We start from the raw sequence: 16,217 nt of genomic DNA, 5'->3' as shown, positions 1-16,217 counted from the left end.
ACGTGATGTCCCCTGTCCACGCTGGCCCTAACCCAAGTTCCACGTAGCACGCACCGTCCATCTTTTAAAAACATAAGTTGAATGATGACATTTTAAGCTTAAGAATTTCCAACAGCTTTTCCACTCGATTAAGAGTAAAACTGAGCTGTTCAAGACGGCCTGCAGGGATGCCATGTGGGAGGTGGCTCTGCGTGGACGCCCCCCCGCCCCAAGACACTGTCTCCAGTGCCTACCAGGCTGCAGCCCCTCAGGGTTCTTTGCGCCCCAGGCTCCCTCTCAACTCACCACTTTCACACCTGCAACACCTCTGTTTGGAACACTTTCTCCCTGGGGTTTTCTTCTCCTAGCTCATACTACTCCTCACAGGCCTGGGCTCCAACATCAAGCTTTCGAAGAGGGGTCCTCTGACACGTTACTCCAAACGAGCGCTTCTCGCACTTATGCTTAGCGCTCATGTTTTGTGTGGCTCTGCTTAAGGCCCTTCTCTACACCAGACAGCTCGCCATGCATACCCAGCATCTAGCACAGAGCCTCACGCTCAGGAAAGGAAGCTCTCCCGGTGAAGACGTGCTGGGTGAGCAAGTAGATTCTGGCCTTGAACGTGGAGGGCATCCTTGCAGAGCAGTGCCCTTCCTAATGACAGCTAACTAGTAAAGACACTGAGCAGGGTCTTCAAGAGTCTCGATGCTGATGGCAAGCCTGACACAGGATCTGGACAGCAAATTACAATAGGATAAAACTAAACACCCCAAATAAAACAGTGCCTCCTAAACAGTCAGTTCTCCCCCCTACATGGTGACTCAGAAATTCAGGGCGTTTCTTGATGACGAGCCCTCTTTTCTCTCAGGGCGTTTCAAGATGGAAACATGATGATCACAAAGGCTTCACATACCTATTGGCAATGTCCAAGCCTGGAAAAAGGGAGAAGGTAGAAAGACCGTTGGTGGAATGTTTTATACACCAAGAACAGCAAGTGATACGACAACCATCTCTTATTTATGACAGAGTTTGGCTTCCCAAACTCTCACTTTCCCCATCACCTATGGTCCTCCCTCCCTCTCTCCTTTCAGCTTCCCTGGTCCTGAACTTCTTGGGTTAATCTGATAAACTCCTCTGAGCCCTGGAGACACTGTTAAGCTTCCAGCACTGCCCTGGGACCTTTATGGCAGGCTCTGCTGCCCCGCCCTGGGCACTGGAGCTTCCTGTTCTCTAGCCCACAGAAGGAAACAAACACCACTCTACTGACAACTTCAAACCCAGAAAGTTTAACTTGCATATGGCCCTCAAAAAGAAACCCCCAGTGATCATTTTTGACAAATACCTGCTTCATTTTAAAGTATACAGAGAAAGTGTAATTTTATTCAGTTCTTCAAAGAAAAAACATACAATTACTAGATATGTTTTTCTTGCCACACGATTTTAAAACATTTTTATCACGGAAAATTACAAAATATACAATAGTACAGAGAAGGATATAACAAACACTGAAAGCCTACACCCAGATTAGGGAAATATCAACCTTTTGCCAATCTTATCTATCCCTTTTTGTTTTGGTTATTTGAGGGGCTTTTTCTGGGAATATTTTCAAACAAAATGTCATTAAGTGCTTCAGAAGGAGACAGTTCTTTAATTCAGTGCCAGGGCAAGTAAAGGGAGAGGGACTAAAACACTTCTCCAGATGACTAACAGCAGGTCCTGAGACTGTAGTGAGTTGTGAAGTCAAATGCTATGGCCAGGACCAGGGTTTTTTTTTTCTCTTTTTAAAATTGCCAACGTTTTCTTACGTGGTAGTCCTACACTTTATGTATTTTTAAATATTCATTTATTCATTTATTTATTTTGGCTGCACCGGGTCTTAGTTGCGGCACGCGGGATCTTTTTTTTTTTTTCAGCATGTGGGATCTAGTTCCCCAACCAGGGATCGAACCCGGGTCCCCTGCATTGGGAGCATGGAGTCTTACCCACTGGACCACCAGGAAAGTCCCCAGGGTTTTTTCTTTTAATGGTGTAGAATGGAAGAGAAAATGCCAGCATGTACTGTACATACTATTACTCAGGATTGTTTCATAAAACTTGTTTTAGTTAAATCTCGCTCTCTCTCTCTCTCTCTCTCCATCTATCTATCTGTCTATTTATCTATCTATCTATCTATCTATCTCCTGGGTTGCAATGTAGAATAAATTTGTTTCTGTGGGTAGCGAACACACTTGGGCCAAAAATGTACAGAAAGCAAGAAGGGGTATTTTCTGAGAAAGGAAAGAGACGGGGAAGAGGAAAATCAAAGAAATGAGGGTAAGAAAGGAGGAGAGAGTAAGGTCGCTTCCCTCCCAGATCCCCAAATCCCACCCCGCTCAAGGTTCCCGCTAGAATGAAGTGACGTCAATCCCCTTCCCCCTCCACACACTCTGGCTTCCCCAGGCTGGACTTGGCAGAACCAAGGGGAATGTAAGGAAGAGACTTATTCAAAGAGATTTCAAGAGAAGAGTTTACTGGGGCTGATGACTACAGCAAGAAGAAACAGGAGTCATAGGCGATGCTGAAATGCCCAGTCTGGTGGGAAGCAGAGTTATATTGAGGGAACACCTGATCTGAACGACAGGATGGATGACAAGATCAATTTCAGGCAGGTTAAATCTGAGGTGATGGCAAGACATTAGCAACGCCCACTCATCCAAAAGGCAATTAGAGATGTAAATAAAAAAGGAGTCTGGGGCTTCTCTGGTGGCGCAGTGGTTGAGAGTCCGCCTGCCGATGCAGGGGACACGGGTTCGTGCCCCGGTCCGGGAAGATCCCACATGCCGCGGAGCGGCTGGGCCCGTGAGCCATGGCCGCTGAGCCTGCGCGTCCGGAGCCTGTGCTCCGCAACGGGAGAGGCCACAGCAGTGAGAGGCCCGCGTACCGCAAAAAAAAAAAAAAAGGAGTCTGAGCAGGAAGGAAAAACTGAACACAGGTGTGCAGACACACGTGAAGCATCTTCCTCCATGGCCGTGTCTGTGCTACCCGCCTACCCTTTCTTCTGATTCAAGACCCTGCCCCTGGGGAGGGACACATGAGTAGGTAAGTGTGACACGTGTCACACACAGACACGTAATGAGCAAGCAGCTCCTTCTAGGAGGGTAGGGACTCCAGGAAGGGACGGTCCGGCACTAGACCTCCCACCGCCTGATACCTTGGATGGAGAGCTCAGCAGACATGGAGGCCTTCCCTGACCCGTTCACCACCAGGCACGTGTACACTCCCACGTCATCTTGGTTGACCTCGTGGATTTCCAGGACTTGCATCCCATTCTTCTCAGACATAGACACACGGGAACTGGGCTGCAGGGGAACATCTCCCTGGGGACGGCATAGACAGCTTGGTCAGAGAAACTGCTCACCTTTTGACTCTGTCCTACCTGCTGTCAATCCAGGTGGGACAGACACCAGGCATGCACAGCAGGGCCCTCTGCTCTGGGCTCTGTCAACATGCTTGGAGAGCAGCCTGAGGGCCACCCAAGGGTCCTGACTCAAGGAGCATGGATGCGCTGTGGTGTTCGGTCCAGCTGAGGGCAGGTGTATGGAACCTGTTTCGAAGGAGCCCTAGTTTGAGGTGGGAAATCCTATATTCCTCACTTTAGTTCTCCTCTGTCTTCCTCTTCCTTTTATTGATGTTCCAGGGTCAGTACAGGAGAATCAGGAATCAGGGAAAAGGCATCCTGTCACTCATTTTTATACAGGAGTTCCGTCTGTGAAAAAGCTCCTCTCCCTGGCCTTGACCCCCAGAGCTCCTCACTGCCCTGTTAACATGGGCTGCCCCCCACCACTGCTGCCTCCTTTTCCCCCTCCCCCACCCCCACCTCTGTCTTCACATTGTTCAGCCCTGAATGATTTATAAAGCACTCCCACGTGGAGCCTCCCAGCAGTATTTGTAGGTAGGTGGGATTATCTCTGCCTCATAGATAAGGAAACTGGGGTTCTAAGAGATCAAATGCTTTGCCCAGCATCTCATGCTTTGTCAATCAGGGAGCTGTGGCTTGAAATCAGCCCCAGACTTCAGACTCCACTCTCTTGACATGGTCAGGTCTGTTTTGACTCGGAAGTTTTATACTGTTTTGTGAGCGTGTGGATTACAGGACATCGTGGGCTGAGTAACACAGGGAGAGTGTGCAAACAGGGGCAAGAACGGGCATGGCTACCAAACACATGAGAACCTCAAGGACGCTCTACAGTTGAAGTGGAAGGGACTGATTGGGAAGACCGACTCCCCGTAGTCCAGGGATCTAACCCAGAGTCAGGGCAGACAAAACCTCACCTTGAGCCAGGAGACCTGTGGCTGGGGCCGGCCAGTGATCTTGCAGGAGAATCGCCCCATCTGTCCTTCTTTGACCACCGCTCGGCCCAGCTTAGTAGCAAACTTTGGTGGGCATTCTCCCCAGATGCTGGGACGGGTCTCCACCGCAGGGGCTGCAAATCTGTCCCTGTAAAGAAATCAGCAGAGAATCTACAGCAATGCAGATGCTTTTCTCTCTGTCCCCACCCAAGTTACTTAAGTTGGGCTCAGAAATCAGCAAAGGGCAACCTTCCCAATTCTGTGCCTCAAACACGTTTCTGAAAAGGTCTGTGGCACCGAAACCTATTGCCTCCACCTCCTGAGCATGCAGCCAGCCTTCAGTTACTAGCCTCCCGTGAAGTTAGGTATGCTTGAACTCTACGGAGGTCCGGCCAAAGCCCAGCTTTGGCCCACAGACTGTGATCAGAAAGCAGAAACACCATGTGTCATTTCTAGGCTGGACCCATCAAAACCTCCTGTGCTGTTCTCCACAGCCTCTCTTGCCCACTCTTCTGGCTGGATGCAGAGTCCTGCTGAGGCTCCGAGGCCTAGGAGACGATGGAGCCACAAAACAGAAGGAGCCTGGGTCCCCGAAAGATGATAGGAAGGTTTTCCACCTGTGCAAGAATATGTGCACTGACTTTGCTTGAGTAAGAAATCACCTTTCCCTGTGTCGAGCCATTGCAATCTGGGGGCTTGCCTGTTACAGCAGCTACTGTTACTTACCCTCACCAATTTAGGCTTACTTGCCATACGAAATTCACATACTGACTGCCCCTTGTAAGTCTGCTTGTTTAAGTCTTCTGACTATTTGCCTTGGTTGTTAGGGACTCCTGCAGACTCTGGCCACATAGCCCACTTGCATTTAGCAACTGGACTCGTCAAAGGGGTATCCATAGAGGCCTCCAGGTCAGGAGATGCCATGTGACTGACACATCACACCACAATAGGCTCCCGCTTTAGTTATCACAACCCAAGATGTTTGAGAAGACTTGCTCCCCAGGCTGTTCTGCCAAGGCCTCAGGAAACGCCAGTGACCTTACGCTGGGTTGGACATCCTGGAACTTACCCCAAGGCTTTGGAAACAAGAGGCTGACCGTGCTTCTTCACAAAGCCCCCTGCAAGTAGGAAACAAAGAGAAAGAGGCTTGAAAAGTCCGGTCTGAGCCACACACTGGGAGCAACAAAAGCCAGAAAGAGTCAGCGGGGGCGGGGCGCGGATAATGACGGAACAGTTCACCCTGACCGAGCCCATACTGGGTCAGGCTCTATGGTGGGCGCTTTACATGCGTCGTCGCACGGATTTCCTGCAATACTTTAAGGAGGCTGGTATTACAACATCCTTCTATTTTTTTAAACGGGTGAGAAAAAATGAGATTCGGAGACATAAAGTCGCCCAGTTGAGTCACAGAGCCAGTAATGGTACAGGAAAGCATCCCGGTTTACCTATTCTAGAACACTCCACCATTCTGCTGAGTGGTTATATGCCCCTGGACCTTCCACTCGGGGATGATCTGTGGCGATCAGGACCTCTCCAGAAAAGGAGCCAGTTGAACGGACAGGGGAGATGCACATGCATCTCTCTTACTACATCTACTCCTTTTTGACCCAATCACCACGCCACCCTTCCACTTAACGCCCAGCAAACAGCAGGGTCTGTCCCGCTGGAATGGAGCAGATCACAGGAGACAAGCTCCAGAGCAGCCAGCACCTCCCAGAACCTGCACCAGCGGGACGCTGGGCACTGCCAGTCCTGGGTGAGGGGCTGCTGTGCTGGGAGGGAAGCAGTTAAACAGCAGACTGTGCAAGGCGGCTGGGCTCAGCTCCTTCACCCCACTGCGGCTTCACCCAACGTGACCAGGAGGTGACTATACAGCAGTGGGGTGTTTTTGAGGAATGGGGAGGGGGAGAGGAGGGCATTTTTGAGATAACAATCAGCCTGGAAGCTGTTCTCTTTCTGAGACACACTGGGAATGTTTTTGTTTTTGTTTTTTTTTTGGCGGTATGCGGGCCTCTCACTGTTGTGGCCTCTCCCGTTGCGGAGCACAGGCTCCGGACGCGCAGGCTCAGCGGCCATGGCTCACGGGCCCAGCCGCTCCGCGGCATGTGGGATCTTCCCAGACCGGGGCACGAACCCGCGTCCCCTGCATCAGCAGGCGGACTCTCAACCACTGCGCCACCAGGGAAGCCCGGGAATGTTTATTAAACTCCACCCAAGGCACGCATGGAAGGGGTAGAAGTCATTCCCTGATATCGGCAGGCAGCTGTAATGGGAGATCTGCAGGGTGTCTCCCGGAAAAGGGTAAACTTCCTTAAATTCCAGCACTGATCACATTTTTGTGAATGCATAGGAACATCGGAATGGAAGGTGAAGGTCATGGCTGAGTACCTCCCTCAGCCATATCTGGTTGAAGGTTATACCAGGACCTTAGTGGAAAAGGGTTAATAACAACGCCTGCCTCACATGTAAGCTGTGATGCCACATGGGTTGACACTTGCTGTACCTGCATTCTGCTTAACATAACTATTTAGTGAGCCGTGTACAGTTTTCATCCCATAATGTGGGTTTAGTTCTTGTCATTCAATTCTCTGTTCAAGGTTAAAAGAATTTATACGCTGATAAAAGGAGAGACCTGCTCTGGGAAGGCCCAACTGACAACTGCAGTCAAGATGCTGGGGTCCCTCGGACACCGCTGGAGGAAGTGCTTTTAGAAGGTATTTGAGCAAATGAGAATCATCAGCTTTAAAGATGCTCTGCTCTTAGATCAGCATCTTCCTTTCTGTCTCTCCAGTTAAAGGAAACGATGCTAAAAGTAGGAAAGAAAGTTTACAAAGCTACTCACTTTGGTCTTGTTTGTAGTAGTAAATATTGGAAACAACATAAATGTCACACAGTAGGGAGACAATAAGTGGCTTAGTAAAATGTACAATTAGACATCGTATTCTGCCACCAAATTATGTTTAAGAATATATGAAACATGCAGAAATATGTTAAAAATATTATATCATTTGCTCTTCAGCACACTCCAGCTGGGCTGTGATCCTCTCCACTCCACGGAGCTCCATTCCGACCACCATCTTGCCAAACCCAGTGGTTAATCCTCTGACAGTCTCACTCAGTAGCACTTGACAGCAGGGGCCACGCCTCTCCAAAGCACTTTCTCCTCCAGACTCTCCTGCTTTGACCAGGTTGCCTATTCCTTCCTCAACCTCCTTCTCTTCTGGAACTTTATCTCGGAGAGCACCCTAGGGCTGAGTCTTGGGTCCTCTCCTCAGCGCTATGGACTCTTTCCCGGGGGGGTCTTAGTCCCATAGCTTTAAATAATATCCATAATAACTCCCAAGCCATACTCCCACCAGAACTTTTGATTCCTCAGAAGTATCCAGGCCAGTGCCCAGCACATAGTAGGTATTCAAATATTTGTTAAACGAATGAATTTTATGAAAAAAAGAGCAGCATGCAAAATTTTCTATTCAATGTGATCATAATCAGGTAAAAATAAGATACAATACCCAAACATAGTGAAACAACCAGAAGAAAATATATCAGAACGTAATCACCTCTTATACATGCTCTATTCCACAGCATTAGGCACACACCAATCACCAAGACTCTCATCTAAAATATCCAGGTACCATTCACTGCACTTATCATGCTACTGTACCACTCATTTCACATTGGGGTAAAGATCTGATAAAAATTAGACTGGTCAATAGATAACCAACAAGGACCTACTGTACAGCACAAGGAACTACACTCAGTATTCTGTAATAACCTATAAGGGAAAAGAACCTGAAAAGGAATATGTGTACATATAAGTGAATCACTGCGCTGTACACCTGAAACCAACACGATATTGTAAATCAACTATACTTTAATAGAAATAAATAATTAATTTAAAAAATTAGACTGATCAACAGATGAATGGATAAACAATATAAGGTCTATCTATACAATGAAATATTATTCAGCCATGCAGAGAAATAATGATACGTGCTACAACAAAGATTAACCCTGAAAATTTTTGCTAAGTGAAAAAAGCCAGACACACAAAAAATGTATGATTCCATTCATATGAAATGTTCTGAAGCGGCAAATCCACAGAGACAGAAGGCAGATTGAGTGGTTGCCGGGGGCTGGGGGAGGGGGGAGTAGAGTGACTGCTCAATGGGTGTGGGGTTTCTGTTTGGGGTGATGAAAAGTTCTGGGGCTAGACAGTGGTGATCGCTGCACACCATTGTGAACGTACTTAATGCCATTGAGTTGCATGCTTTAAAAGGGTTAAAATGGCAAATTTTATGTAATATGTATTTTATCACAATAAAAAAGTTATACTAAGAATCTTTAAAACTCTTGGGAGCTAAATGTCTTAATCCAAAGGCTAAAATTCCTCTACTCCTTAAAAGATAGAGCAAAAATATGGCATTTCCTCAAAGAATACCAAAAGTGTGCTGTTTGGAGGTACTTCTGTATCAGAGTAAGAGCAGTTTATGGTACAATCCAAAGGCAACATATAAAGCAGTCAGCTAAAAATGGAATTGAGGAATGCTCATCTTAATGTGTGTCAACACCAGAGACATACATCAAAGCAAACAGAGAATTGGGGCTAAAATAGCTAACAGGGTCTATTTATAGGCAACAATTTGAAGTTGCAAATTGTCAGATAAGGCAAAATTAATTTTGTGAAAGTATGAAAATCTGGCAGAACAGCAAGGCTATGTAGAAAAATAAGTGGAAAGGGGATTAAGGTAGAAATGCCCAAAATAGAAGAGTAGGTTAAGAGAATTAGTGAAGACAGGATCGAGTTAGTGAGAGGGAAAAAAAGGCCAAGGCACCAAAGGTATTTAAACAGTCATCTCAGATTTTTCAAGAATGAGTAAAAGAGGATGCTAGCAGGTTTTAGGAATGAAAAGTTCAATAGCGGAGGTACTACGCACATTTTGTCAAAGACTGAGTAGACACAGAGAATGCTGCTGAAAGGGGAATAATGTGATCATGATGGTAAGAAGAAGACATACTTCTAAAAAGGTGCGATGATATAATTTATCATCCAAACAGAGACTCTGGACACTGAAAGGGGCATAATTAATAATTCTGCCCGGACAACAGGAGTAAAATCAGGACTGGTCCAGGCAAACCAGGGAGCAGTCACCCCGCTTGCAGGCAACTTCAAAGGAGATTTTAAGGACTGCTTAAAATAGTGGTTCTTCAATCAATCAGAACAAATACCCACTTTTTATAACATGTATTTAGCAATGTCCCCTGTGCCATGTTGAATCAATATTTGCCGCTAACCATCCGTATATATAATTTCAAAAAGAAAACAAATGTAAAGCCCTGACTAAAATGTTAAGGAGAAACAAAAGGAAAGGGAAGTATAGTAATGTTTATTTCAATATGGAATTTCAATATTTCGATAGTGTACATCAATAGATGTTCAAGCATGTCTATTTCAATGTAAATGCCCAGGCACTTTAGAAGACATAACGAAATAGATGCCTGCACTGGCTCATATGCATGTTTGGATTTGAAGGTGAATGATCAAAAAACACACTGTACGAGTAGTCACGGAAATGAAGGAACACAGGTATACAGGTGGACGCTAGAATAAAAAGTAGTGTTGGCAATGTTATATGTCAATTATATCTCAATAAAGAGAAAAAAAGAAAAAATTAGTATAGTAAAAAGAAAGAGTCGTGTTAGGATAAATAACAGAGAAGACATTATATAACAAAGAAAGAATGAAACCTTAAAAGAAGATAACACAGCAAGACAAGTTACAGACCCCTGAAGTAGAGAAAATGGGGAAAAATGACTGTAAGTGTGGTGTCAAAACAATTTTCTGCTGTATGACATGGGATCCTTGAGACCTCATCTGTACTAAAACACTGATTCAGTCCCTATTATGCATAAGGCATTAGTTAGAGCTTCAGCAAGTAGACTGATGTGTGTAATAGAAGTTAGAATAAAACTTGAGCCTTAAGAGAAAAGCAAAGTGCTTCAAAGATGGGGGAGGGGACACCCCAGAGCAGGGCCTATTGAAGATCTTGAGTTTCAGTTTAAAGATGGATCATTGGAGGATTCGAAGGGAGGGAATGATAAAATCCCATCTGAATTCTTTGAAAGATATTTTCAGCAGCAATGCGGAGATTAGAGTGGGGTATGGGTAGAACTGGGGAGACCATTTGGAAATCTGTGCAACAGGACGGAGTGGATAGGACCACGATGATGGCAGTGGGGACAAATGAGAACTGGCACAGCAGGATCTGGTGACTGACCAGGGAAGGGGAGGGAGGGAGCACTTGAGGATGACGAGGTGGCTGGGCTGCCCTGCTTCCAAAGGAGGTTTGGGTTATCACCTGTCAAGGTTTCAGCTGTGCCTTCCAGAGGGCACTAAAGTCCTAACCATAAATGTTAATGCACCTCGGCCAGGGGCTGCCTGTCACTGTATAAATGGGGGCCTCACCCTATATAAACAGTTCACTCTACAGCCTCCACTCAGGCAGGGAGCTCTGGAGGTCACTGCCACAGTCCACGTTCACTGGAATGTGCACATGTACATTATTCTTACACCATGACACTCAATAACAAATACAGTTGACCCTTGAAGAACCCGGTGGTTAGGGATGCCAACCCCGTGCAGTGGAAAATCCACGTACTCTATCTCTGCCTCAAAAATGAAGGAATTGATACATGACTCACCCAAGGGCAGGAAGCTGAAGCTGTTCTGCAGAATCAGGACTCAAACCCTAGTTCTTTTGATTCTGCATATTGTGATCTCTAATTGAACACAAACTTCCTCCCACACTAAGTTAATTTAAATATCTGTAAAATGAAAATACAGGTACTCTACTTATTGAAAAAAAATCCATATATAAGTGGACTCATGCAGTTCAAAACTGTTATTCAAGGGTCAACCATACATCCTTGCATAGAGGCTAAGGAGGTTATCCCAGGGCGCCTAGTAGACATTTCAGGAGTTCTATTTGGGTCCCCAGGAAACGGATGCACTAAAGAACCAGTTCTTCCTCAGGCGGTTGAAATAAAATATCCACCACTTAGAAGACAAATTACTTCCTGGTCATGGATGGATAAGGTAGTCATATATCCTACCCAATGAGTTCAAAGGAGTAGTGACACGAAGTTTTGTTTTGGAGGGGGGAATAGTTAAATAAATTGCGGCCAGCGATCTCTCAATTGTCCTACATAAGTACTCTGAAGAGGAATTTAGATCCTCTGCAGAGACAAAACAGCTGTTTTCTTTAGAGTCTTCTTTCTGAGGCCAAGGAGCACAGGCATGCCAGCTCACTTCTCAAGAGTCACTTTCCACTGTGATTCCCTCCCAAGACACCAAGCCAAGTAGCAGGTATTCCCTTCAGTACTTAAGTCATAAAGACTGATCTTGTATCAATTTATCAGGAAGGAAACCAAGAGAAATTTACCTCTGGTTTGAGCCGCTCCCCACTTGTGGGTCTGATGTGGTAGGAGTCATCTGGCTGTGGCTACTGTACAGGTGTCTGAGCAGAAGCCACCCAGTGAGCAAGTGCAGCATAGGGGAAGGTTACTTTAAGCATGGTTCTGGAGAAAGTCATTGTACTAATAAGCAAACCATTTTTGTTGGGGATCATGCAGAGTGATGGTGTATCAAAGACTAATGGAACACATGAAAAATCTGTGATCGTAATACTTGTAGTAAACCCATGTGTTCAGAAAAATGAAGGTAAAGTTAAAAAGATTCATGAAGCAAAGCAAGCACATAGTAGGTCTGTCCCTCAAGCTGTGGCTAAGGACAGCAGTTCATCTGGAGAGCTACATGCCGTAGGAAAATGGAAAAGCAACACGTAAGGGCAGAATCGTCCACTCATACTCTGGAACGGATATGACTCTGAAAACTGCCTCGCCTCGTGCTCCAGACCTCCCACAGGCTCCTCCCAATCTGTCCTTCAGCTTTATTTCCCACTACTCTCTGCTCCTGCCCGTCTACTCACCCCACCCTCCACCCCAGGCCCTAACTCTTAACCACCTTCCTCTCATCCCCAGCATCAGAATCATAATCTGCCATCCCAATCTCACTCGCTCTGTCCGGGCTAGCCAAGCCCCCCCTCCTCCAAGAAGATACCGCAGACCATTTCAGCCTCCAGATGTCTCGTCCTCCTCTACGTTTACAGAGCGGAAGTGCCAATCATTTGGCAAACAAACCTGTGCTGCCTTGGGGTTGTGCTTTTACTTAGCTTTTAATGTGTCTACGTCTTAGCTGACCAACCAGGTTCTTGCAGAAAGGATCTGACAAAGCATTCATCTCCCACACGGCACCGCACAAAGCCAGCACTTCCTAAATGCAGCCTGATGTTGTTGCTTAATTGCAACATGACAATGAAATATGAGGTCAAGAAAGTCTCTTGAGAGCAATAACCAAGTCTTGCTGCTCTTAGATCCCAGCACAAAGTTAGCACGTGCAATGAGGTCTGATGAATGAAGAAGAGGCTAGAACTACAAGCAACTGGGAAAGCTCTGGGGGTGGAGATGGGAGAAATGGGTAGAGGAGTTAGAGATGGGAAGAAAAGATGGCGGCTGGCCCAGCCAGGGGTACTGGCGTGCATTTTGGAGGGAAAAAGAGGCAAAGTGAAACTGGAAGGTGAAAACAAAAGAGGGAAGAGAGAAGGAGATTTGGAAGGCGTGCTTCCAGAACAGAATGGGACCAAGTCATTTGTCATCTAACTCTTCCGTGTAGCAAATAAGTGAGGCAGTCTTGACACACAACTGTTTCACGGCAAAGAGATTGGAGGGGCAAAAAGAATAATCTTTATCTCTACCATATTTATATTTTTCCCATTGATGAGACAGAAAAGGACAAGAACTCAGAACATTTTAATATTCTGACTGGGTAAGAAAAAAAATAGGGCATATGCCCCTACAGAAAGAAGAGTCATCAGTGAGTATAACAGACTGAAAAGAGTTTATAAAGAATACAAATGGGAAATATAATTACAGATCTTTAAGAAGGTAGAAAATTTAGGTAAAAGAAGACAGTACAAAAGAAGAGGACAACAAAACAAAAGGAGAATCACGAAAGATGTTCTTGAGGAATACAATAATTTAAAACTCAGCCATTGTAAATAGACATGGGCTCAAATATATAATGTCATCAATTCAATCCAATGTGAAAATAAAGGGATCTGAGAAGTCTGACCCTGGAAAAGGGTAGTAGCAAAAGACATGGCGCAGAAGCATTTCCTACAAATTCAAAATCACCAGAGAATGCTGGTGCCAGCAGCACCAGAATAGCTTGGCTAGCGGTCACTAAGGCCAGTCTTCTCCCTTAAATCCCATGACATGGGGTCACTCTCCTTTCTGCCGCCACATTCTAGGTGGCCTGCCACCTGGCTCTCTTTTGCTCGCATGGTCAGGGAGCACTTAATTCTATTGCAAAAGTGATATTTGTTACCTATTTATAGTCTCTCTTTCCCCATTGGAAGTAAACTCCAAGGGGGCAGACAGCCTGTCTGAATTGGGCCTGACACAGAGAGAAACAGAGTGGTGAACGAGGCAATGGATAGAGGGATGCACTCTTTGCTTGTGTGAGACATTCCAAGATGAGGGGACATGTCTTTGCTTTTCCACAGAGACAAAAGTGGCAGCCTCAGAACCTATCACCTACAGGGGAGGGAGCTGGGGGAAGAATCACCCAGGAATGGAGGTGAAGGAGGAGGAATTTGCATGAAGGATAGTGTACTTAATAGAGAAGAAAGAGTGATGGTCAAGGCTGGATCCAGAAAGGAGGGAGGAAACGGGTCTTTGACTACCCCCCACCTCCATTTATTCATTTCAAAGAAAACTCCCAAGAGGAAGGAGCCCCTGGCCGAATCTATTCCCCAGCGAATACATATTCACTATTTTTAAAGTTATTTTTTCAGTTGTTCATTGCACTCTTAGGCGGAGTCGTTAATGGCTTGGAATTTATTTTTCAGAGATGAAAATAAACTTTATCCACTTCCTCTGAAACTATCGCTCTCCACTCTCTTGCTACTCCTCTTCCCCTAGAATAAGCCCTTATTTCTCAACATCATCTTTAAAGCTTTACTCACTGCCCAGTGCACCAGACATGTTGATCATGACTAGGGTAACCATGCAATTTATTATCCAAACTGGGACTCTTCTGAAAGTCAAAGGAGGCTCTATTTATAATTACATTGGTAGAGCAGGCATGCTGGGACAAATGGTCACCCTAAGGACACTTGCTGTGACCATGGGTCTGCAAAAGGGCAACCACTTGCCCAAATGCTCACATTTGAGAATCATTTGTACTAGGAAAAATATATCACATCTGTAACTGAATCCTTCCTTGCTACTCAAAGTGTGACCTGTGGACCAGCAGCACGGGCACCACCCAGGGGCTGGTTAGAAGTGCAGACGCTTGGGCCCTACTCTAGGCCTACAGAACCAGAATCTGCATTTTAACAAGATTCCCCCAGGTGATTTGGGTGCCCTTGCATTTGCATTAAACAAGCCTATAAGGTGAGTATGAGCCATCCTGAGGCCCCGATCACCTCTGGGCCTCCAGTTTGGCTTTCCCCGGGTTCCTGAGCTCATGGCCTTAAAATTAACCCTCTATTACTCGAAATGACTTAAGTGACTCTCTGGTCCCTGAAACACAAAGGATCTTCTCAAAGTCAGACCACCACGTCTCGGGCAAATCTCTCATTTCAGCCCCGCCCCTCACTCCACCCCACGGCCCGAGGTTCACTCTGTGGATGTGATTGCCCAGGACAACCTGCCACCTTGTTCCTACACGTGGGCTTCTCTTTTTCTCCGTGTAAGCCTTGTTTATCCCTATTCAAGCTTCTAGAGCTGTGCTGTCCAGTACAGTAGGCATTAGTCACCTGTAGTTATTGAGCTCTTGAAATACGGTTGGTCTGAATTGAGATGTGTTACCATGTAAAATACGCTGCAAATGTTGAAGAATGTAAAATATCTCAAATAATTTTTATATGTTGAAATGATAGTATCTTGGATATACTGGGTTTTATATACTGCGTTATATATACTGCGTTAAGTTAAAGTATTTCATTAAATTCGATTTCAACTTTAAAAAAAACTGTGGCTACTAGAAAACTTGAGATGACACATGTGGCTCACATGATACAGTCGACCCTTTAACAATGAGGGGGTCAGGGGTGCCCACCCTCCCCGCCGTTGAAAATCCATGTACAACTTAGAGTCAGCCCTCTGCACGTTCGTCGTTCCTCTGTGTCTGCGGTTCCACACTGCAGACTCAGCCAACCTCAGACTGTATAATACTGTGGTATTTACTATTAAAAAAGATCCCCATATAAGTGAACCTGCGAGGTTCAAACTCATATAGTTCAAGGGGCAATTGTATTTCTCTGGACAGTGTGGGGCTAGAGAACAGGCTGTGGCCCCTACGTTATACAGAAAGCTCCCAGAAAGCAGGCACCGCGTCTCTTCCCTGCTCTGTGCCCAGTCCTCTGGAGGTAGGTGAGTGTCAGGGCTGGCTACACAAAGCCTTTCCAGGGCTCAGACTAGGGCTGCACAAGGTCATGAATGGTCCTGTCATGAAGATGCTTGCCCTCAAGGAGGAGAGTACATGCTTCTTGGCCCTGGTTACCAAAGGAAATCAGAGGAGAAAGCTTTCTCCTCTATTCTCCACACAAGGATTTCCCTCTGCAAGTAGTTCTCAGGATATTAATGCCACGTTTGAACATCACAAGGTTACCATTTACTGAGTGCCTACTATTTGTCAGTGCTGCACTGATCTTTACACAACGCACGGGGCAGCCATTAGCATCAGTTTACGGAAAAGGAAACAAGGTTCGGAAAGGTTAATTTCCCCATAGTCAGAAATGAGTGGAGCTAAAATCCAAGACCGTTGGATAGCACTGCCTTCTAAA

At 45.9% G+C, this 16,217-nt stretch overlaps 1 protein-coding gene across 8 annotated transcripts in view; it reads right to left on the bottom strand.

The window, feature by feature from the left end:
• Nucleotides 1-16,217, bottom strand: part of MYLK (myosin light chain kinase) — a gene marked incomplete at its 5' end in the record, with an annotated part of 266,723 nt that overhangs the window by 112,470 nt on the left and 138,036 nt on the right. For 6 of the 8 annotated variants that reach the window (XM_082655462.1, XM_082655468.1, XM_082655463.1 and 3 more), the window contains 3 exons: nt 3,160-3,335; nt 4,291-4,456; nt 5,378-5,426. In XM_082655462.1, the coding sequence (XP_082511588.1) occupies nt 3,160-3,335; nt 4,291-4,456; nt 5,378-5,426 (391 nt within the window). Of the gene's footprint in view, nt 1-892; nt 912-3,159; nt 3,336-4,290; nt 4,457-5,377; nt 5,427-16,217 lie in introns of all 8 variants that reach the window. The other 2 variants (XM_082655461.1, XM_082655466.1) reach the window with 2 other exon arrangements.

Source organism: Grampus griseus (genome assembly GCF_964374135.1).
Source record: "Grampus griseus genome assembly, chromosome: 5".
Taxonomy (NCBI): Eukaryota; Metazoa; Chordata; class Mammalia; order Artiodactyla; family Delphinidae; genus Grampus; species Grampus griseus.
Note: the sequence above shows the minus strand (reverse complement) of the source record. Positions and strands in the feature narration are given on the sequence as shown.